Source organism: Emydura macquarii, unplaced genomic scaffold, assembly GCF_026122565.2.
Source record: "Emydura macquarii macquarii isolate MOO-44397 ecotype Brisbane River unplaced genomic scaffold, CSIRO-AGI_Emac_v2 contig_1713, whole genome shotgun sequence".
NCBI classification, from domain to species: domain Eukaryota; kingdom Metazoa; phylum Chordata; order Testudines; family Chelidae; genus Emydura; species Emydura macquarii.
The window spans coordinates 1,444,555-1,467,927 of record NW_027131850.1 but is presented as its reverse complement, the minus strand read 5'-3'; the positions used below and the strand labels follow the sequence as shown (position 1 = coordinate 1,467,927).

General features: G+C 41.2%; 1 protein-coding gene across 3 annotated transcripts in view; it reads right to left on the bottom strand.

Annotated features, from left to right (window-relative positions):
* FOXN3 (forkhead box N3) overlaps positions 1 to 23,373 on the bottom strand; it is a 292,978-nt gene that overhangs the window by 164,971 nt on the left and 104,634 nt on the right. For 2 of the 3 annotated variants that reach the window (XM_067556332.1, XM_067556334.1), the window contains exons 1-2: positions 16,533 to 16,821; positions 11,744 to 12,300 (exon numbers count right to left, since the gene is read on the bottom strand). In XM_067556332.1, coding sequence (XP_067412433.1) covers positions 11,744 to 12,286 — 543 coding nt within the window. In that variant the 5' untranslated portion in view covers positions 12,287 to 12,300; positions 16,533 to 16,821. Of the gene's footprint in view, positions 1 to 11,743; positions 12,301 to 16,532; positions 16,822 to 23,373 lie in introns of those variants that run through there. The other variant, XM_067556333.1, reaches the window with a different exon arrangement.

The window sequence follows — 23,373 nt, the reverse complement described above, 5'->3', positions numbered from 1 at the left end:
CTGGAATAGGTTCTATCTGGAGAGCAAATGCCACAAAAAAAGAAGGAAAAGAAATCAAAACCAAACCTCAGTCAGATGATGGTTTCCTCTCATCTGTACATAAAGTCAGGGTCTGATTAAATTCCAGACAATTGTTCAAATAGGCAGCCATGGTAATGGTCTGCTATATTACTACAACTCAGCAAGAACAACACTTGACTCATTTAGTAGTGCCTTTGCTTCTATAATTAAAGAAGGCATACAGGAATATTTACTGTTGTGACAGGATTCCTCTAAGGCGGAGACTGTAATGGGGGGCTAAGACAGGAGAACAACAAAGAGGGAAGACTGGTAAAGCATTGAGCAAACTGAATGCTCCTCAGGACAGGCACTGTGCGCCTGTGAGCCAGTCATCAGCACTTCACATTGAGAAGTTAAAGTGGGGGGAGATTTGCAGGGGAGTGGAGGTTGCAGGGGGAGGGGTTAAGTCACATCTCAATTTCCAACCGAATTCAGTTAAATCAGAAGCATCACACAGCAAATAGTGGTTGTCTTCATGAATGTTTCATTCAAACACCAGAAAGGTCTGCTAAGCCTGGCTACTGCCACTTCCTACATAAAGGAAGGGACAAACCCATCAATTCTCACAGATTCTCTCTGAGACTGTACAGGCACGTTATGCTAAAGTTCTAGATCATGTATGATTCATGACGCACTAATCAGAGGTGATACTTACTGAAGAAAAATCTTGAAAAGAAAAAAATGTAAGCTTTCCCTCTATATACTGAGTGAAATTCAATCCTGCTATCACCAGGCACATGGACTTCAGCTGAGCTGTATTCACATACACCAGGACTGAATGTGTCCTAACACCTCTGTTTGCCATATTCACTTCTGTTCTGCCCAACTTAGAAAGGAAAGAAGTCAGCTACTTCTAAAAGTAGGTTAGGCCTTGTCTACACTAGCACTTATGCCAGCAAAACTTGTGTCACTAAGGGTGTGGAAAAAGAAAAAAACTACACCCCTGAGCAACAAGAGTTTTGCCAGCATAAGCACTTGTGTGGACAGTGCTATATTGACGGGAGACGCTCTCTCACCACTTAAACAAGCAGCCGTAATTATGTTGGTTTTATTATACTGGTGAGAGAGCTCTCTCCCAATCGACATAACACACCTACACAAGCACTTATGCCAGCAAAAACGTATGTCGCTCAAGGGGTGTTTTTTCCACACCCTGAGCAACGAAAGTTTTGCCAGCATAAGTGCTAGTACAGACAAGGTCTTAGTCACTATTGAGCAACATAGAGACCAGGTGGGTGAGGTAATATCTTTTATCGGACCAATTCTGTTGGTGAGAGATACAAGCTTTCGAGCTTACACAGAGCTCTGCTTCAGATCTGGGAAACTTACACTGGCAAGTCTACACTTAAAATGCCGAATCAGCACCACTATAGCGTTTTTATGAAGACTCTCTACACCAATGGAAGAGAGCGCTCTAGTCAACAGTTAAGCCACTTCCCCAAGAGACTATTGCTATGCCGACGGAAGCAGCTCTCCAACCAACAACGCTGTCCACATGCGGGGCTAGATCGGTATAACAATGTCACTCACGGGTGTGGAGTGTAGTTATACCAATATAGGTCTGTACTGTAGACCAGACTTCAGAGTGTCATAGCTAAATACAAAGTGGAACAGATTGTTTAGCATAAGTACTTACCACATATTTCAAGGGACCATTCAAGGTGAAGTGGTCCATTAACACTACTCCAGTCATAGGGAGCAAAGGAAGGAGGTGAGGGGGAGCAGCTGTGGGGTGGGTTGTTAGTGGGTTACAGATTGTTGTAATAAGCCATAAATCCAGTGTCTCTGTTCAGTCTGAGATTTTTAGACCATGTCTACACTACACAATTAAGTTAGAGCCACTACAGTTTTTCCATGTCCACACTACCCTCATTCTGTTGGTAATGCGTGTCCTCACCATGAGTGCTTGCACTAACTTAAGAGCGGTAGTGTGGGGGGGCTGAGAGCCCAGACTCTCAATTCCACATGGAGAAGCGCCCACACTCTCAGCTCCCCACTCGAGGGAGCTCCATGGGGAGCAGGAAACTGACAGCCCAGGTAGCAGCCAGGCTCTAGCGGGGAGCTCTGCAGGGAGCCCACAACCCAGGCTCTCACAAACAAGCAGCGAGGCTCCAGCTGTCACAGACAGAACACCCTCCAGCCCCCTGCTCAATTTCAAAACAGGGAACCTACCAGGAGTAAAATTGACATTCTTGCCAATTCCACCGCTTCGGCTGACAGCCAATAGGCCAGGGGTAGGGAACCTTTTTTCTGCCAAGGGCCTGATGGTGGTACGCGGAAGACGGCTGAGTGTCCGCCGCCAAATTCCCCCCCGCCGCCGCCGCCGTGAAACCGTGCTGCCGCCGAATTCCCCCCCTCCCCCGCCAAAAAGGGGCAAACAGTGGCAGGGTTTCGGCGGCGGGCACTGCCCCCCCCTACGGAACCCCGCCGCCGCCATGAAACTGCGCCGCCGCCGAATTCCCCCCTGCGGTTGCCTTGCCAGGGCCAGACCAAATGATTTTGAGGGCCTTATACGGCCCGCGGGCCGGACGTTCCCCACCCCTGCAATAGGCGATGCAAATAACACGCCACCCGAACTACATCGACCTAAAGCCTTATGCCTCTCATCAAGATGGATTTACTAGGCCAGCATAGTGGGCGAGTTAGGAGGAACGCCAAAAAGTGTGTATGCTTACATATAGTTAGGTAACCTTAAGCTGCCTTACTTCAACTTAACTTTGCAATGTAGATGTGCCCTTGGTGTCTAGCAAATTATGAATTTAAGCTCCCAGGCTCATCTTTTGAAAGTTTCATGCAGCTTCCATTTGAGGATGAGGACTGATAAGTCAGATATAGAGTGATCACTTTGTGAAAAGTTTTACCCACACTTGATGTGGTGGTGTTTTTGTCTTTTTATCATTTTCCTGTGAGAGTTCATTCAAGAGCGTAGTCATTGTCTGGTTTCACGCATAGTTGTTTATTAGGGCATTTAATGTACTGGATGAGATACACCACATGTTGTGATAGGTATAGGACTGTGGATCTTGGAAGGTGTGTGTTTGGGGTGGGGGGTGTTGATCATTGTAACAGTGGAGATATGTCTGAAAGTTTTGCATCTGTTGTTTTGGCAGAGTCCGCTGCCACTTTGTCATAGTGTGTTCTGGTCTGTAGGGAGCTTGCTTCGGATGATGAGCTTGAAAAGATTGCGGGGTTGTTTGAAGGCGAGACGAGGGGAGACAATTTGAAACTGAGCCACAATGCAGTCCAGATTTAAAAAAAAAAAAAAAAAAAAAAAAAAAAAAAAAGATTTTAGCTATCCATTATCTTGAGCTTTTTACAGGGTTTTAAACAACATTTGATGGTGCAGATGTGATATACAAGATGGCTCTAAATAATACACAGAAGTAGCACATATTGGTCCCTTGAAACATTGATGTTAGTAATAAGTTTCAGATACCACAGAGGTCTGTTAAAAACTTGGATTAGAAATTCAGAGAAAGACATCTCTACAATTCATTAAATGCTTATTTATTAATATTCCATATTTGTACACACTCCACCTGCTAAACCGAATCAATTCACTGCCTACTAAAAACATAGTGGGAGGAAGGAAATTGAAGTTCATCAGCAAATTAAAATACTGACTTCTAGATTGTCTGAAGAGAGCTTTCAGCTCTAGTCTATTCAATCATAATCAGATCTTGTTAACCATTTTTCAAAAGATCTTCACACCAAGGAATCAAGGCCTAGTAGCTTAATCTTACTGTTCCATTTCAGCCAGCACAAAATGCTTGTTTCCTTTTTTGGGCCACAAAATAATAGAGTCAGCTTCTGGAGAAATTCAAGAGATAAATATTTTCTCATTAAAATGCATTCATTGAAGAATTCAAGTGTTGGACATGAAACAAAGTGTTTCCTGAGACAAGGGAACATGGGTAATCTTTAAACGTTCAATCACAAATTGGTGGCGCATTCAGTGTAGTGAGGCTTTGGGGCTGGAAGGCATCTCATAGGAGAGTTCACTGTAATTCACCATGGTTAAGTATTTGTTAATGGACACTTAAAAAGTGTTTCTCTGCATATACTTCAACCCTCAGACAACTCTGATGGCTTATGCAGCCTGCTGTGCTCAAAACAGAGCATTAGCCCCTAAGATTTGTTACAACTGAAATGTAAAATACAGCTGCACTTTGTTCATTACAACTCTCGAGGAATTAGTGAAAGAGATAGGTGGTGAACGAGAAAATGAAGAAGGTTTCACAGAAAAGCTTGTTAATTGATTTTATTGACACCCTTCTTATTTCACAGGCCACTTCAATAACATCCTTTTTTTTATAAGTTTCACAGCACAGTTCCTCTTAAAGCCTTCTCTGCTGTCAATTAAGACCTTGAACAAAAGGAACCAATTGCCATATTTAAAAGTGCAGTTAAAAAAAAAGACATACAACAGAAAAACTGCTTCTTATGAATGTTGTGTGCACATCTCATTGGCCCCAGTCCACTGAAGTAATTAAGTATGTACTTAACTTTAAGCATGTAACACTGATGTCAGGCAAGTTAGGCATGCATTTAAGCACCTGGCTAGACGGGAGCCATTGTGTGAAATAATAGCTCTTAAAGGCGCAATCCTGCTCTCAGCGAAGACAATGGCACAATTCTCCAGCAGCAAAAAAACTCTGGTTAATGTAAACAAAAGCCTCAAAGCATATATATTGCTCTTCTCTTTCCCTTAACTCAGCCGTGAAGCCTAGTTGCCAACAGAGCTATATGCCCCCATCCTCATCCAACTAACTAGCTTCTATCACCACAACAAATATCAGCACCTTGTTCCCACTTTCCTGTCTAGCAAATTCAACTCATAAATAAAACCCCACTCGCAAATTGCTCCCAACCCAACCCTAGAGAGACAGAATTCAGAGAGCTCTGTGGACAGAGGTAGCATTTCATTATGATCAGTGATGTACTGACAATGTGTTTGGAGCTGTAAAAGATACAATATAGACAGTCCTGAATCACAAAGAGTGTTCTACCACCTTAGATCACACTCCCCCCCCCCCCCCCGAAACCAATGAATTTGAGGGGGCTGGAAGAGATTCTTATCTCCCTATCTTATACATGGAGGTGGTATTACCTCTGTCTATAGCATCCATCAGAGCATTGTTGAAATACTGTGTCCAATTCTGGTGTTTACATTTCAAAAAGGAAGTTGAAAAGGATTAAAGAAAAAAGAAAAAAAAAAGGATGCACTTCAGGAATGATTCAAGGCCTGGAAAACAATACATTACAGAAAGAGACTAAAGAACTCAATCTCTTTAGTTTATCCTAGAGAAGGTTAAGAGGTGACTTGATCATAGTCTAAGTACCTACACTGGGAGAAGATTTCTGTTTGTAAAGAACTCTTTATTCTAGCAGACTAAAGCAAAATAAAATCCAGTGGCTTGAAAATGAAACTAGATTAAAATGTATGCCTAGTTTTTAACCTGAATTTAAAGTAATTAATAATTGAAACAAACTTACCCAGGAATGTGGTGGATTCTTGAACAATTAATAAATATATTATAATTATAATATTAAATCAAAACTTCAGGTCTCTCTAAAAAGGTATGCTCTAGCTCAACCAGAATTATGGGCTTGATTCAGGAATTGTTAAAATTCTATGGTTTGTGTTATTCTGATCTGACAAAGCCAGAAACCCAGCAGATTGTCAAGGATCTCCCATATGAAAAATTCTCTCCCAAGTAATGCTGAAAGTGTCACTGTTGGTGAATGTGCATATGTAAATTGGCTTAAGAGAGTCTATTCAGGACTAATCAGGCTCCTTTTCCTCCATTCTAGGTAATGTCTTATCCCTATTAGTGGCATTTTACTTGTCAAAGGCCAGGGCATTAACAGATCACACAAAGACCATGTATATTAAAGAATCGCTTCTCCACAAAATCCTCCCCCTTCCCCGCCACAAGGACTCCTTTCTGCATGAGCTGAGCTCCCAAAGTGAGAAGAAGAAAGCATGCAGTTGCTAGTGTCAGTCTCTTGGTGTTCTGGTGCAAATCACAATGAGCTCACTGAATTTCATAGCTCAATATGATTGATGGGGAACATGTATTGATGGCATCTCTATTAGATTCTCACTAGGTGAGAGGTTGACTGACCAAAAAACAAAACAAACAAACAACCACAACCAACAGACAACCTCCTTAGGGCTTGTTTACATGTACAGTGGTGCAGCTGCACCACTAGAGTGCTTAGTGCAGATGCTACTTATGCTGACAGTAGACCTTCTCCCCTCAGTGTAGGTACTCCACCAGAGGTGGTAGCTATAGCAACAGGAGAAGCCCTTCCATCCACATAGCACTGTTTACAGCAGGGGTTAAGTCAGTATAACTCCATTGCTCAGGGATGCACATCCTGAGCAATGGAGTTATACAACATAAGTTTGTAGTGTAGACTACATATTAGTCAGAGTTAAGGTTGTCGGACGGTATATTGTGCCCTTCCAGAATGTTGAATTCAGCAAGACTTAAGTTTGTGAAAACCAAGAAATGAAGAGTTAGCATACACATCCGTGCAACCGGGCCATCTGCTAGAATGGAGGCAAATGCATTAGGCAAGGGTAAATCTGGAGCAGTTCACATTATGGCCAAATAAGTATGTGGGTATTCCCACAGCTCTGAACCCATTCCAGGCAAAGGGGGATCCTGACCTGATCGTCATGACCCAATTATCGGCAATCAGCCTCAGTGAATAAACCCCACATCAAATGGAGGTGATGGGCCATGTTATTCTCCTATCTTGATTCACAGGCCCCAGTCTGAGCTCCCTCAGTACCAGCAGCAGTCTAAAAGGAAACGCTCAATGGTTTTGGCTTTGTCTGCCTTAGACACCCCCTCACTCCTTTAGCAAGCAATTCCCCATTCTCATACAGAGAATCCAGGAAAGTCAAAGAGTTGCCCTGAAGCTCGGACGAGCCTTTGAGGAAGCAGAAAAGACTGGCAAGGAGGACATCTTAATAGCAGAAAGGAGTACAGGAATGACACTCAACTGTGATGACTGGCTGCTGCTAGATGTCACTTTGATAAGAAAGGAACTCCCATCCATTTACAACAGAAGACAAAAACAGCTTCTAATATGACAGACATCCTTCCCCCTCACCTACTTATAAAAGAGTAATGATCAAGCAAGTTCTTAATTTTTGGAAACTGGAAAGCATAAATAAGCCGTGTACTCCATAGCCAAGATATCAGCTACGGTTCAGCAAAGGGTGAATACTTAGGCCCCAATACATAAATCTCAAGGGGGGGGGGGGATAGAGGTTGAAACAAAACTCTTGCAGACCCTCAACTATAGCAGCACTAGTGGGCGCAGCTATAATTACAGCAAACCTACATAATGCGTCTGAACTAGCTTAGCCCTTTCTGTGAAAGCAGAGGAGCTGCCACATCAGTAACTCTGTTGCTAAGGCAACTGCTTACTTTCCATATCAACTGAAAACTCGTTGCTATGGAGACACATATACAAGAAAAATTCCTTTCTATAGCCAAGGACCAGATGGTAGGGAAGTCAGAAAAGTCATGGGCTAACAGATTGTACTAAATGGGACACACACTACAGGGCATTTAAATCTGAAGAGTCGCAATAGGATTAATCTGAATCACTGAATTTATAGATCTAGCAATATAAACAAAACCAGGGAACTCCTTCTATGCTTAAGATCATGTGATATTTTATATATGCTGGGAGAGTATTATATTGTTAAAAGGCTAAACTCAGAGCAGAGGTTTGGTACTATAAAGTACTAGGGTTTTTTCTCTTCTCCCACCCCAGATAATCACCATCCTAGAAAAATTACCTAGTAATCCTGGCTTTTATTGATCTAGAAAGTGTCTATTGGTTAAGACTAACAATGCCATATTATTAGTGTAAAGCTATTATACAGTAATGGCAATATCTGAATAAACCTTTGTATTATATCACCCAAAGTTTCTTTCTCCACCATTTGGAAACATCACTGTGACAATATTAGAACTTTGAAAAAAGAAGCAGTGATGCAGTTTGTAGATCTTTTGTCCTGTGACATAGAGCACAGAACATTAAATTCAAAAGGCTCACTCTCTCTCTGCCATACGTATACACAAGAAGCCATGCCGAATTAAGTATACGGAAGGTCATCCTAAACACAAGTCACAAAATTGAAGGGTTCGGTTTGAAATTCCTCTCACTGTGCCTAGGCATTGCCGTCCATAAGGTACCACAAAATACACAGTCAAGCTTTCACAATAAAGGGATCAAAGAAGCAGCCTGTGCCTTAAACGTGGTAAATTAGCTGCTCTGAAGTCTCCAGATCGTCTCTAGTACATAACTGCACAGCTACAGAAAAATATAGTGAATTTCACCAGAAACACAATTTTTCACCAGTTCTACTCATGTCACATCTCAGTCTGGATAACACAAAGCTCTTTAACTGGAAAGAGAGGAAGCTCCTAGCCCAAATCCAGCAGCCTGAGGATATGCAAGTTATAAAGATCTGACCTAGTAATTTTGACATGGGAAGTGATGGAGGTGTAGGGGGAAGGAAAAAAGTAAAACAAAAATCACACACGTGCACGTATGTTCCACTCTTACTGCTTACTATTGTCTTGCCTTCCACCCTCCACTTCTGTACACTCTAGATCCACAACAAAAGAGATGTGGGTAATCTAGATCGTATCTGCCTCAGCACAGATTCTGTCTTTTCTACTTGCCTGCAGAACATTTACTACAATGGCACTATAGTAAATAATATGAAAGCTAAAAGAACCTAACCTTAGACACAAAACAACCATTACAGCCTTCACAGTCACCACAACTACAGAACATAGTTGTGTTGTCAGCCTGCCCCAAGCACATGGCATAAAAAATGCCCCTTTGCTTGTCTGTAAAGCCACAAATCAATGCCACGTGAATTTAAACTGGCTTGGCTAAGAGTTAGCAAACTAATATTCTGAAAAGATTCAAGGGAGAATGAACTGTTCACCAACACTTTTTCAGAAAAAGTATTATTGAAATAGAATATACATTTGAGCACTAGACAGCATGGCCATGAAAGAGAAATCATCTAGCTTCCCACAATGTATCAACACACATCAACTAGCAAATGCCTGCAATTCCAAAAACTGATTTAACAAAACAAAAACAAAAAAACCCACTCCACACCCTGGGCATGTTTTGGAACCTGTCTTGTTACCATTTCAAGGTGTGCCATTTGCTAAACTACATTGCCACACAGAAGCAATAAGTAAAATACCCACCCAAACCCAGCTACTTGCAGACAGTGTTTCAATGCAAACTTAAAATATCACCTTGAGTAACAGTACTATTAATGGGAATTTGGTGATCCTAAAACAAAGATTTATTCTGTATTTACAATCTGAATTTTGAACAGGTACCTGAATGTATTGTAAAAGACCTGTTGTCAGACACCACAGAGAGCTCTAGAGTTCCATATATTGAAAAACTAACAGGTAAAGCTTACTGCTTCCCAAGTCTACTGTTAGATGCCAAAATTACTGAATCAGCAGTTGCAACTAGTGAGTGCCAAATATGCAGGTCTCAAAAATGCCAGATCTCTTGCCCTAGGGAAGAGGAGAGAAACCCAGGAGGGTATTTAAGTGACCTTACTCAATATGCATTTTAAATGGACGATGGAGATCTCACTGATATTACTGCTCGTTACCATCAGGACAAGTGGGTGTTATGAGGAACTGGGAGGGGTATAAAAAGAGATATTTGTACATTTCAGACAGCTCATCTTCTTGAGAAGGGATCAAATCTAGTTTTATTTATTTTAATCAGGATTTCTAAAACACTCATCACTTTAGCGCTGATGCAGTATCGCCACTACGATGAGTGCCAATAATTGCAGGTGACCAGTTTTCCAGAGTCATGCATAAGAAGAACCCCAGTGTCTCTATCTTCCTGTAGAGGATTACTTCCTCTTCCCAAAAGAGTGTTGGACACTTGACATACACACATAGCAGGGAACCTGTAATCTAAATAGGCAACTTTGAAAAAAAGAGGAAAAGGGGAACAAAAAGCAAATGGGAATGCTAAGCACATGCCTAGCTTGTTGCAATATTTTTTTTTTGTTTTATTATGTCTATTTTGTTAGCTTGTGGTCAGGAGTGTGATTTACAGGCCATGATAAGAAATGGTATGGCATTTTCTCTGCCTTACATTCTAACTTCCAAATACCAAGTTAGAACTCTAGTTTATCAAATGAAATGAGATCCAGTTCAGGAACTAAGGGCCAGTTTTAATCTCATGCATGCTCATGTACAGCAACTGATTTATCAAATGTGGCATTAACACAGCAGAGACCAAACTAGCTGTGAAGGGTGAATTCTAGGAAACTGCAGCTTAAAAAGTAACAAATCAGTTTTAAAAGCCCACACAAATAAAGTTAAGAAATGTAAACAAAAAAAGTTGTTAGTGCCTATCTATGCCTGCTCTGAAACATTATTTATTCCACTTAAGAGTTACATCAGCTTCAGTTTCACAGATTTCAGGGTTAGATCTCACCGTCGTCTAGTTTTTGAGTAGCCAATTTATGTTGCAACCAGAGCATCTGCTAAACCAAATGAAAAATACAAAGCTGAATAAATCTTTCAAACAGAAGAGTGTGTCCTCTACATATAGATTTTCTATTAATTTAATTATAGAAATCTCTTTACTGATGTGATTTCAGATGTACCATTTATTTCATCAACCTGTTGGAGAGCAAAGTGGAGAAATAGCCTGCCAATTCACGTGGCAGCTCCTCTGTTGAGGGTTCATGAGTCCTATTGCTTTAGGAGGCTGCAGCCATTTGGAACTGGACAACTGTTTCCCTTAAGGGGCAGATATATATACAATAAAAAGCGATGCAGGAAAGAGAAATGCCTTCAACACATTGTACATTTTTGCTTCCTCTCATCCACAGCCTGTTTCTTCAGGGGCAACTGAAAAATTCGATCAGTGAAACGAAGGAACACAGCAATAATGAAGACCTGGGTGCTAAAAATCTGATTCTCATACCCATGCCACCACACGGAGGTCAATGAGGCTGCACAGGCATAAAAGAGCACAATTTAACTTCTGGAGCTCACAGTGGTTACAGGGGTGGGACTCAAACACCTGAACGTCGCAAACTTTCTCCTTGGCAATTGCCACACATATGTCCTCTCAAAGGAGATTCTCTTAAGCACATCTGAGACCAGGCAGTTAAGCGCAACTCTCCACTTCTTCTGAATTTTTACAAGTGACAAAATTTCCTCAAATTGCAATTCAGATAAGGGAAAGGGGATGGAATCTTACACATGGCATCCCCTCTCACTAGACATTTGTATAAGCCAAGAACAGCACTGCACACTATTTATAGTATGATTACATGCGTCTCGTATAGCTGGAAACCATTAGCACAGCATGATAACTAAAAACAATATTTAACCACTATGCATGAAGACACCAGCTGGAAAAAAACAACCCAAGTGTACTTTCTTACAGATGTCTAGACAATGACTTCAATAAAGTCAGAACAAGCTATCCTAGAGCAATGCCGGCTTTGTGCATGTAATGAAATGAAATTATCAGAGATAGTACTGTAAACTGCATTTGACCATAGTGAATACATTTTAAGATGAGCAGATGAATTTCATTAAGAACAAGTATATCTGAATAGTTGGAATCTTACCTGACTTCTGTCTTTGTCCACTTTCTTAAAACACTTATTCAACGACAGATTATGTCTCACAGAATTTTTCCATCCAGTGGGTGCGTTAGCAAAATAGGGGAAGTGTTCTAGGATCCAGTTGTATATATCCTTTACGGGCAGGCGTTTGGTTGGCGAGTCCTCAATGGCCATAAATATGAGGCAGCTAAAGGAATAAGGAGGTTTGCAATTGGGGTTCTGCTTGGCATCATAGGGCATGTCCGAATGAGCAGGAGAAGGCGGCGTGTCATCATCAATGTCCTGAACTGGGCTAACACTTCTTAAGACTGAGTCCCCAAAGCTTTTCAGCAAATTCTTGCTCTCATGTAACCAGTTCAAGTTAGTTAGTTCTTCATCCTCCATGGCCCCTTTATCTAATCTGATGGCAGGCAAAGAGAAATCTAGGTCCTCGTCCTCATGAAGTGCCTTTGATAAATCACTATCTTGGTAACACTGACTCAGTCCGCTGGAAACACTAATTCCTGAACCCTCTGGCTTCTTACTGGGAGGCATGACTGGACCCATTTAGACAGAGGCTCCTAGTAGAGTAAATCCAAAGCAGGGAAGGGGAAAAAAGTTAAAAAAGATTAGCTGGTAAAGCAGATCTAGCATAACAACATTTTGACAGCTTTTCCCCAGTCAGTAATTTGGCCTTTTATGTTCTACATTAAAAATGACAGGATCACATAAATACACATCCAAGACTGTTATATAAAATAATTTACAGTCAGGAAAAGGAATGAAATTTCAGTCCATAGGATAATACAATAATCCTGATATGCCTCAATTCTGCATATATGCAAAACTCCACACAGGAAATCCAAAACACATATTGTTTTTAGTAAGTATATCAACTTTAAAAAAAACAGGGAGCGTAAGGCCAGTTGCTTCAGATTAAGTTCAGCTGTTTCAATTTTGAGGACAACACACTAGTATTGTGATTAAGGTGCTCTGCCTCTTCTGGCTGAGGGAACAAGCAAGCAAACTTCAAATGTAACTACAGGCACACTTAGGAATTAACTCAAAACTAGGAGCAGAACTTTTTAAACAGACTTGAAAGGGATCCTGCAATTTGGGACCTGACCAAGAGATACAGAAGCATGTGCTAGAAAAAAAACAGCACACTTCAAAGTACATGTAAACAAAGGGGATTTTAACATACATTGAAACTTAACTGAAATGTGGCAGAGGTGATCATCCATGGGAAATGTTAAGTATTATAACAGTGACCTAGGAGAATACTGCATTAGGGAGCCAAGGATTGAGAGATCAATAATATTCAGAAGGACTTGGATACATCAGAAGCTTGGTCAGATAAGTAGTCTGAGTGATTCAACAGAAACCAATGGAAGTAAAATATTTTTTTAAAAGGGGGAAGAGAGGGCATAGTAGGACAAGAAATGTCTCCTCAGTTTTCATACACAAAATACTAAGCAGGTTAAAAAAATAGGAATTAGTGGTGGATGTAAAATTATGGAGCTTTCAGCACAAGCACTTAAGAGGCAAAGATGCCTGTATGGAAACAAAAAGTGTAGAATATACTGTAGACTATATTAAGTACTATAATTCCTCTGGCTAATAGCCAGTCTACACTTAAAATTTACAGTGGCACCGCTGTATCAGTACAGCAGTGCCGCTGTAAGAGAGCTCTCCAGCCAACATAACACTATCTACACAAGTGCTTATGCCGGCAAAATTTATATCACTCAGGGATGTGGTTTTTTTCACATCCCCTAGGGACAAAAGTTTTGTTGGCATAAACACTAGTGTAGACAAGGTCTAAGGGATTAGCGAGGACACATTCGGTACACTGGTCACAGCATCACCGATTTACTGTTGTAGTGAGGGAGAAATTATAGTAATTGGCAGCCAGAATTAGAGAGAGTTCTGTAGCACTTTAAAGACTAACACATTTAATTTTTGTAGGCATAAGCTTTCGTGAGACTCAGCTCACTTCTTCCTCTGCGTCTGACAAAGTGAGCTGAGTCTCACAAAAGCTTATGCCTACAAAAATTAAATGTGCTAGTCTTTAAAGTGTCACAGAACTCTTGTTTTTTTGTTGCTGCATACAGACTAACACGGCTACCCCTCTGGAACAGAATTATAGAGGGGCCAAAGTGCCTTATCTAAAGAAAAAGGCTGAAGGGGATCGGGTGGGGGAAGCCAAGGCCAACATTCTGGAGAAGGGGACAAATGAAGAACAGAATTCATTTGAGGGATATAAAAAAAGGGAAAAAATTGCCACTACTTCAGTTCTTTCCAAAGTAGTGATAAATATAACATACTTATGCAAAGATTAAATTTTTTTAAAAACCTACATGGCACTGCCACATGTAGAAATAAGTTAGTGTACAGTAAAACCGCTACAAAGAACAGAACAAGAGCAACTAGTTTGAGACAAAAGCTATCTGGAAGAGGAAAATATATTGATATAGACATGTAGACAGAGAGGCTGAGCCTACATAGACACTACTTCCTGGATTTCTAAAGAGAATCTGAATGTTTGGCATAGAAATACTAGTTTTACTCTAAAATCAGGGCACTGTGCACTGCTCACCTATGCTGCAAACTCAACTTTGACTCCAAATGGAAGTTATGTCCCATGAGCTCCTAAACAGGAAAATTATATCATGGCTGACAGTAAAGTAATTTAATTGCACTGTTGCTATGACAACATGCTGCTCTCTTTCTGTTTAATTTGCTTATTTGCCAGTATCCTCCCAAAGGGCCATATCATGCTATCCATTTTTAGGCAGAACTCGTCATTGATTTCAATGGTGACTTCTGCTTAAAGGCTGATGGTACAGTACAGCCCCTAAGGACTCTCACACTAGCTGTTATATTCAGTTATTGTTTTTTAAAAAAATGATCGCAGGAACTACCAAAAAGTCTTTCTTTAGGGTAACTTAATTAACTAACTATTTTTTTTACAGTTGTGAAAGAAGTCCTCTATAAGAGTGGTGACTTTCCTACAGGTTTTGTTTTGTTTTTTTTTCCAAATTTAACAGAACTATTATTTAGCAGGAAAGTAGTCTAACTGAAGTCAACAGGAGCCCTCCTCCCCTCAAAAAAGGTACAGAAGTTATCAAGCTACAGAACATTTTTCCATAAGTGAATTCATATGAGGAAGGGAAAGAGACAGTAAGTTTCAAGTCAATCTGATTCTTTCACCTTTACAACTAAGTAAATTGTAACCCCCCCTCTGGGGGGTTCTCAGAACTCTCAAGTGCAATTGGCGTTCCACAGGAGAGTCTCAAACAGCACCTGGCAATTTAGGCCAGGGGTTCTCAAACCTTTTTTTGCTGGGACCCCCTTTGAAAATATTTCAGGCTGTGATGACACCCTCCGCCTCCTCCCCACCCCCACAAGAGTGATGACTCTGCCTATGCCATGCCACCCTCAGCAGCATGCATGGGGGATGACAGCTCACCACCCCCTCCCATAATAACCTTGCAACCCCCTGAGGGGTCATGACCCCCAGTTTGAGAACCCCTGATTTAGGGGCCCTGAAGCACACTGAAGAAAAACCACCACCAAAGCATACATGCTATATGTATTCTGGCTTGCTGTCCTCTAAACTTTGGTTTTCAACAATTTTTTTCAAACCCACAACTGAGTTGTTCAGTATTTGATTCTAACTGTATGCCAAATTATGGTTTTTTCTCTCCATATTTTGACAAAGAAATGTCTGATCCCATGAGAGTCTGCAGTTAAGCAAACATTTTTTTAATCTGTTGCCAATTAGCTTGCTCCACCAGATATGTAAATAGTTATTCACTGATGAACTCTTTCACCAACTTTTCTGTTCGATATGAGTTACTCTCTCTTTCGTTTCCCGTCACAGAGGAACAGAAATGGTTGAGAGAAAAAAGAAGGGGGAGGGGGTTACTACACACCAGCTATGAATATGTTCTCCAGAATAACTACTAGAGACATAGTTTAGGCCTGGACAGACCTGTATCTTTAAAGAAAAAAAAAGGAGTTGACAGGAAAAATAAAGCAGGAAGATGAAAGGCAGACAGAAACTGTTTCTGCTGCACTTTGAAACAGGCACATTGCAACACTCGTCCTGTACTTGTCAAAAACATTTGAAGGGGAAAAGGCACGCAGTGAGTGGCTGCGAGTTGAGTCAATCAATGGTGTTGCTAGGAAACTGGAAAACTGCTCTTATTCCTCTACAGTGCCTGTGCCATTTGCAGTTGCAGCAAACATACCTTCAATGCTGGTCAGATGTCATAAACCTTTTATTGGCCTTACTGGATCATACCATAAAAGCAACTTATCAATATGCTTCAGAAGCCTAAAGGGTTATGTTCCCAGCGTTCTGATCTACTGCCAAATACTGAATGGGTTCTAAAAAGATTAAGCCTTTGCTAAAAGAGTCTCCCCCACCAATTGGTAAATAGACAGAATGACTTAACAGCTCGAGAGCCAGTCTCTGTTGCCTACGATGGCTTTTTAGTTTAAAGACAATGCCAACTCTGTTCATTAAGTGTCTTAGGGAATCAAGGTAGCAGTAGCAGGAGCATCAGGAGCAACAACAAAAACAACACACATTTGAGGCATACATATAACTCTTCGATCAACTTATTCCCTTCTTTTGTTTAGCTAGGAGCACAGACACGATTTGCAATTCTGAAAGACGAACAGCATGTTTTTAGTTAATGTAAAAAGCTGATCAGTTTGCAGAAAAAGGATCTGCGATTTCCACTTAGCCACTCAAAGCAGTGCCTTATGCAATCTTCAAAAACAACAAACCACAACAACTTACCTGGCTTGAGAGAGGTTAGATTTTACCGCTGTCCTTTCATGGTTATTATGCAAACTTTCATCTGATTGAACAAGGCATCGTCTCCTCCTTTAGCCTAAGCCAACAATGTGCAGAAGGGGAAAGGGGTCCCAGGGCACAAGAGGAAATACGGTACCATGGGACCCTCCTGCCGTTTTACCTCCCCCCCGTCTTCCCTCCCCCCCCACTCCTTTACTCCTGATGGGCAGCGATTTGGGTCGGTGCTAGCAGAAGAGCGATAAATTGTTTCCACTGCAAGCAAACAAAAAAGGCGACACATGACCAGGGAGGGAGGGGAGAAAGAGAAAACGTGGGCTGGTCCAGCTGAGAGACTAGAGCAGCCACGGAAGGGAGGGACGGAGGGGGGATTGCTCTTATTGCACGCACGGAGATCCCAATGGGGGGTGGACGAAAACACCCTCCCTGCCCGCCCACACCCCCAGCAAATCCGGATCCTTCTCGAGTCCTGGCTTCCCCCTGCTCCACGTTCCGATCGCTCACAGGAAATTCACCAGCTGCCTCCCTCCCTCCCTCCGGCTCCTTCACTTGCTTCTCCGGCTCCACCACTTCCAGTCTCCCCCTCTCCCGTCCTGCGAGTATAGACATTTTCTCTTCTAGGGGGGCTCCAAGTTACCCACCACCCTCTCCCCTCCGTTCCCCTTGCTCCTGGGTTGGGTGGTCTGAAAGTCACCTCCGAGTTTCTAACTCAGGGCTCGTCCTCAGCTCGGCCTTCTCCGAGTTCACGGTGTGTGCATTAGAAACACTGCTCTCAGCCCCTGTTTGCTCTGCGCTCTGAAACTGCGGCGCTGGGAGATCCCAACACAGCAGGAGGGGCCCGACTGCCACCCTCCCAATTAAAATCCTTCATCACAACAGGGTGAGAAGGTAGAGAGTCTCAGACTCTTTAAAAAGTTACCGTTGATGGGGATCTTAGGACAGCCAGGCCTCAAGGTTGTTCTTGAGAGCAACAGGGGCAAATAGCTAGTCCTGGGCCTTGGAATTCACTCCTTCACAGCCCGAGAATTGCTCCTTCGGGGGCACAATCCAAGAAACCTCTTTATTCACAGTCTCACTGAATAATGGCTTAGTCGCCTCCCGGCAAGGGGTATCCTGGTGGTAGTAGTAGTGATGTTTCCATTTATCGGCATGCACCGGTCCAGTACAACAAGGTTATTAGGATCCAATATTCAAAAACTAGACGTGCCACTTGGCAGTATCTGTACCCATCCCTCAAACCAGAAGAGGGTGGCAGAGCAGACAAGTCTGAAGGTCAACAAATTGAGGATTTGGAAAAAAAGCAGGGCAAGCAAACTACCCAACACTAACCCTAATTCTCCACTGCCTTGCATTTTGTGTAGCCATTTATCCCCATACAAAGTAGATATCAAATGTTATGGTAGTATTTTTACACCCACTATACACAGGGGTAAGTGATAGTACAAGGTGTAGGACAGTGGAAAATCCCCTCCAGCATCCTTACAATTAAACCAGGGAACTCTTAGCTCAAATGGTTTAGCTCATTCCAACTGCTGAGGTACTGCACATATGGGTACTAATTTATCCAGACCAGGACCCAATACAGTTAAAGCTTTATAGGTTTAAAAATAGAGCTATGAGTCTGACAGCCTGCACCAGCTAGAGATAAATGCTTTAAACTGCAACAGACAACAAACCAGAAACCAACACAATCACAGAGTAAGGAAACAGTTTATTCCTTAGAGAAACTTGTCCTAAGGCCTTGTCTAGGAAAGAAGGTGCTTTGTTCCCCCGCAGTCCAGCTATCTCAACAGGATTGGTGTTAACTCAGTTGAGAAACCCATTTAACACCAATTGAGTTAAACTGGTTGTACTAATCTAATTTAAAAAGCAAACAGAAACACCCACCCACTCTTTTTCCAAAGGTTCTAAATGGGTGGCTGAATTCTGCAGGAGTTCAAGAGCACTAGAGAGTATAAATCTCAACAGCTAGCATTTTTATAGACTTCTCATCTGTACCGCTTAAAATATTTCACAAATCTGGGTAAATATAATTATCCCCATTTTACATGTGGGAAACTGAGGCACAGAGGGGTGAAGTGATTTGACCAAGGTCAGACTTCAGTCAGTAATAAAGCTAGAAATAAAACTTAGGCCTCTTTATACCTGCTCCCCACACCTATTAATTGCCAGTCATGCCACTACTAATTTTTATATAGTGCTTTTCATCAGCAGATCTCAAAAGATTTTACAAAAGGAGGTTGATATATTTATCCCCATTTACAGCTGGTGAAAATGAGGCAGAGGGACTTCCCCAAGATCACCCAAGTAGCTAGTGGCAGTGCAGGGAATAGATACCAGGTCTCCCAAGTCACAGCCATAGTGCTCTATTTACTAGGCAACACTTCCTCTTCTAATACTGTAATGTATTCACATAACTTACTTACGAAAAGAAAATGCTAATCTTAAAGGTGGACAATTGCAATTAATAGCTGTTAAATTAATCATAAAAAATCAAGGGTTTTCACATTGTTTCTGGGTGAATAAGACCTGCAAATTAGATTATAGCTACACAAAATTTTCCCTTCCATATAGGCCAGGTCTGCACTAGAATTTTTTGCCTGTACAATAATATTGGTTAAGGGTGTGATTTTTATTACATTTTTATACCAGCAAAAACACTAGCATAATTGTAGTTACACCAGCAAAAAGTGCTTGTTTTTCCTTTTGGAGAACTGAGATAAATTCCAGTCATGACTTGTTAAGATCTTCCCTTGCTGATAGGTTTTTTCCCTCTGTCTACTGAACTGATATTTCACATTCTTTCATTTTTTCAGAAAGCTGTACCAGCAACTGAATGTAAGAATGGAAACAATATCCATTATACAAGAAAATATCTTTATTACCTACTCCAAACAGTGCCCTGCAATCACACTTGTTTCTAACACTGATGTACACTGTGGATCAACCATTACCTTACACAATTCTTATCTCATGACCATTTTGTTTTAAACACAAACTAAATGACCAAATCATAACCCCACCCACATAAATTTATTCCAAGTACTTTGAAAGTTCTTTCAGGAAGACAACAACTGACTCTTTATCAACATCAAAGAGGAGACATTTGCCATTCATTTCAAAAGTCTAGTGTCTTACAAAACAGCGGAATTCAGCTAATGCGCATTGTTTCATAAGTGTCAAGGGCAAAATCTCATGGGACACTGTTGTGGGATATAAACTCAGTACATAAGTACGTATCCTGTTCGGATACAGAGTTCAATTCTATTCTGTTTCAAATCAATGGCAACATTTCCAATTGACTCAATGGGACACAACTTTTCTGTGGGAAAAGGTCCTGCCACAGTAAGCCATAAGGATAACATCCAAGGACCAGTCCAAACATTTTTTAAATGCATGTATGATAAGCAGTAAACTAGAACACAGGACTGGGAGTTAGGAACCTTGTATTCTAGTCTTTGCTGTCAATGATTTACTGTGCAATCTTAGGGAAGTCACTGAACTTCCCTGTGCCTCAGTTTCCCCATTTGTAAGTGGGGGATAATAAGATTGTATGCTTCTGGGAGCAGGAAATGTCTTTTATTCTGTGTTTGTACAGTGCTTAGTGCAATGGAGTCCTTGTCCATTCCTAGATGCTATCATAATACAAATAATAATAATACTGACTTTTGTACAGGGCTTTTGACATCTTCAGATGAGAAGTGTTATATACAGTAAGATGGGAGTATATGTGGTCTCAAACATTTGTTAGAAGAATCTCTGATTATTATCGCACCATAGATAGCTATACAAGAATGTATCCACTTTCAATTCAATTTTGAGAATACCAGTCACTGTTTCAGTCTCTCTCCATTTAATGAGGATTTCCTAGAATCTCTCTCTATCCCATTTCCTTACCCTCCATCCAGACTGGACTCTCTGATACCTCCTGCAAGCCAACACTGCAAACTGAGCATGGCAAAGAGCACAGACTCTTATCTTCCCTCCATCATCTTCATCATTGGTGAGAACATTTTCTTTGTCCATTAGTTTGACCATGTATCACAACTCCTCTGAATATTTCTACTGCCTGCCCTTTGCCCCGCAGCCCCATAATGCATCGGGTTCAAGCTTTTTGTCATCCCTTCAAGTCCTTACTCAGCCCTATCTTCTATATGCCAATCTAACCTAATCTCCGATCACATTGCCCGGATCAATCCACTCAGGGTATCAAGCCTTGCACCATTGTCGTCTTTCTCCCACAACTGTCTCCATTTATTTTTTCCATGCCCACCTGCTATTTATGGGGCACCTTTCCTGAGCCTTCCTCCAAGGCTGCTACCATCTCCTCATTCAAAGCTTTCCTGAAAACCCAGTTCTTCCATGAGGTCTACAAAACATTCGCTAATTATGCCTGTGAATTATGACTTATGGTTTGTAGTGCAGTTGTTCCCAGAGCTCCTAGTTTGGATTGGGGCCCCATTGTGTTATGCACTCTGCAAGCACAGAAGTGAACATGGTTCCTGCCCCAAAGAGTTTACAATCAATTTAATTTTACAATCTCATTAGAAGAAGGCTTTGATCCATAGTGCTGTGCATTAGCCTTCACCATTTTGTTCCTGTTCTTTCTCCCCACTGGTTTGTTTCCCCTTCTTGTTGCATCATGTCTAAAATCAGTTTGTAATGTCCTTCGGCAGGGATCTTGTCTTATCTCTGTTGATGGTACCTTACACACTTTTGGGCATGATTAAAAAAAATTATTGTTAACACAGTGCACTTTTGCCCTCATTTCCTCTTTTACACTTCCTGCTGCTACAACTGCTCCACTCAAGTGATCTTTTTTGTTTCTTTCTTCCCACACTTGTATTTGTGCCTTCTTTCATACTGCCACTTCCACTTGGCATTTCCTCTTTTTGTTCACCAAATGACTATCAGAGTCACATGCTATATAATGCAGTCCACCTCCACCCACCCACCCACAATTCAGGAGGGGATAATAGAGGTTCTAACAATGATGGGTAAATATTGCTCAGATCTGATACCAGTACCACTCCTACTTTCTGATGGGAAACCTCTATTGTGATCAGTCCCTGTGATACATATAATCAGAGTTACATAACTGGTTTATCCTTTCATTTAAACATTCCTCAGGTTCTCAATTACACCAGTTGTAGAAACCCAACAGAAAGAGAGCTGAATTTGTGAGAAAATGAGCATCAGTGCAAAGCTTTATAAGAGGCATACATCTTGCCAGTGATCAGACAAAACAAAATTATATGTTTCTGCAGCTTTAGTGTTCCATGAACCACAGGATAATAAATTTTGAATAATCAGAACAACACAGTACAGTGTTTTCATGTAAAACTTCCTTTGTAAAATGATGCACACAAGTTTATGATGCCATTGTAGTTACACATGCCTGCAACTTCTGAGGAAATGAGTATACTTAGTACTAAAATTATATATAGCTGTCAAATTATCAGTAGTAAACGTTAAAGGGAAGGGGAAAAAAAATCACACATGCTGCTTTGCCCCACATACAATTATTAAACCTGGTCTACACGAGGAGTGCTTTGCCAGTATAGCCACACCAGAATAGTATACCAGCAAAGCACTCCTAATATGGATGCAACTTATACTAGCAAAACTGCACTTTTGCTTGCTTATTCCAGTCCCCACTGCCTCCAAGCAAACAAACTACACCAGCAAAAGTGCAACTTTGCAGTACAACTGCGGCTACTCTAGGGTCACAACTGTCAATCAGAAATCACCACTTACTATATCCTAGACCAACATAGCTATGCCAGCACAAGCCTGTAATGTAACCTGGCCTTCTAGTTTACATGCAGATGTTGAAGGAGAGAGAAACAGAATGAGTTTTTCATTTTCAAATTTTTCTGGGGTTTGATGGACCAGATTCTGCTGTCAGTTACACTGATGTAACAACAATTTGGCCTTGTATTATCTCTTTAACTTAGAATTCCATGTACCATAATTGTATGACAACTGAGTTTAAACCTGCCAAAGTTATCAAAGACAGAAATCAACTAGATTTTTATTTTTTTGGTACAGAGAGATGAGAATGATGCAACCAAAGTTACATACAAAGCAAAAGGTCCAATTCTGAATAATAAAGTTACCTGGGAAAACAGTAATTAAGACAATTAATATTGTTACAAAGTTTTACTGTTGAATGGAACTGCTAAAAACAAGTTACAATTATTTCTGGGCCAAATCTGGAAGTCCTTATTCTGTTTTTCTTTAATAAAAGCTCTTAATTTAAGTAAGGCCTAAGTAAGAACTTTAGGACTTGGTCCTTTATTTGTACAGCCACAAATGCAATTTAAGTTGGCATAGGATCTTGCCTATGACAATTTATGGGAGATATTACATGGAATCAGGTGTGTCTTCCATAGATTTAAAGAAAGTTGTAAAGATCATCACTTTTTACACATTCTTGACCTTTCAGTAGCTCCATGCTTACTTTTAGTGAAATGCACCTTGAATAATACAGCTATCAGCAATCTGTTCTGTTCCCAGAGATGTGTGCCTTGCTTCACTGTAGTGAGCTTTTTCTTAAAATCATATCTATTATCGGAGACAGGGTTTGCAACCAGTTAGTAGCGTGACTGACGCTAAATGTGGTTTAAGGATATGTCTTCACTGCCGGCTCCATGGCGATCGATTGAGCGGGTAATGGAGACCCATTCAATCGATCCCAGATGAGCTCTCTGGTCGACGCCAGTAATCCATATCCCTGAAAGGAATAAGGCTGTGTCGACAGGAGGGATGATGCCACGCTACGTGAACATAAGTACATTGATGGGAAATACGCAAGTTACCTTAC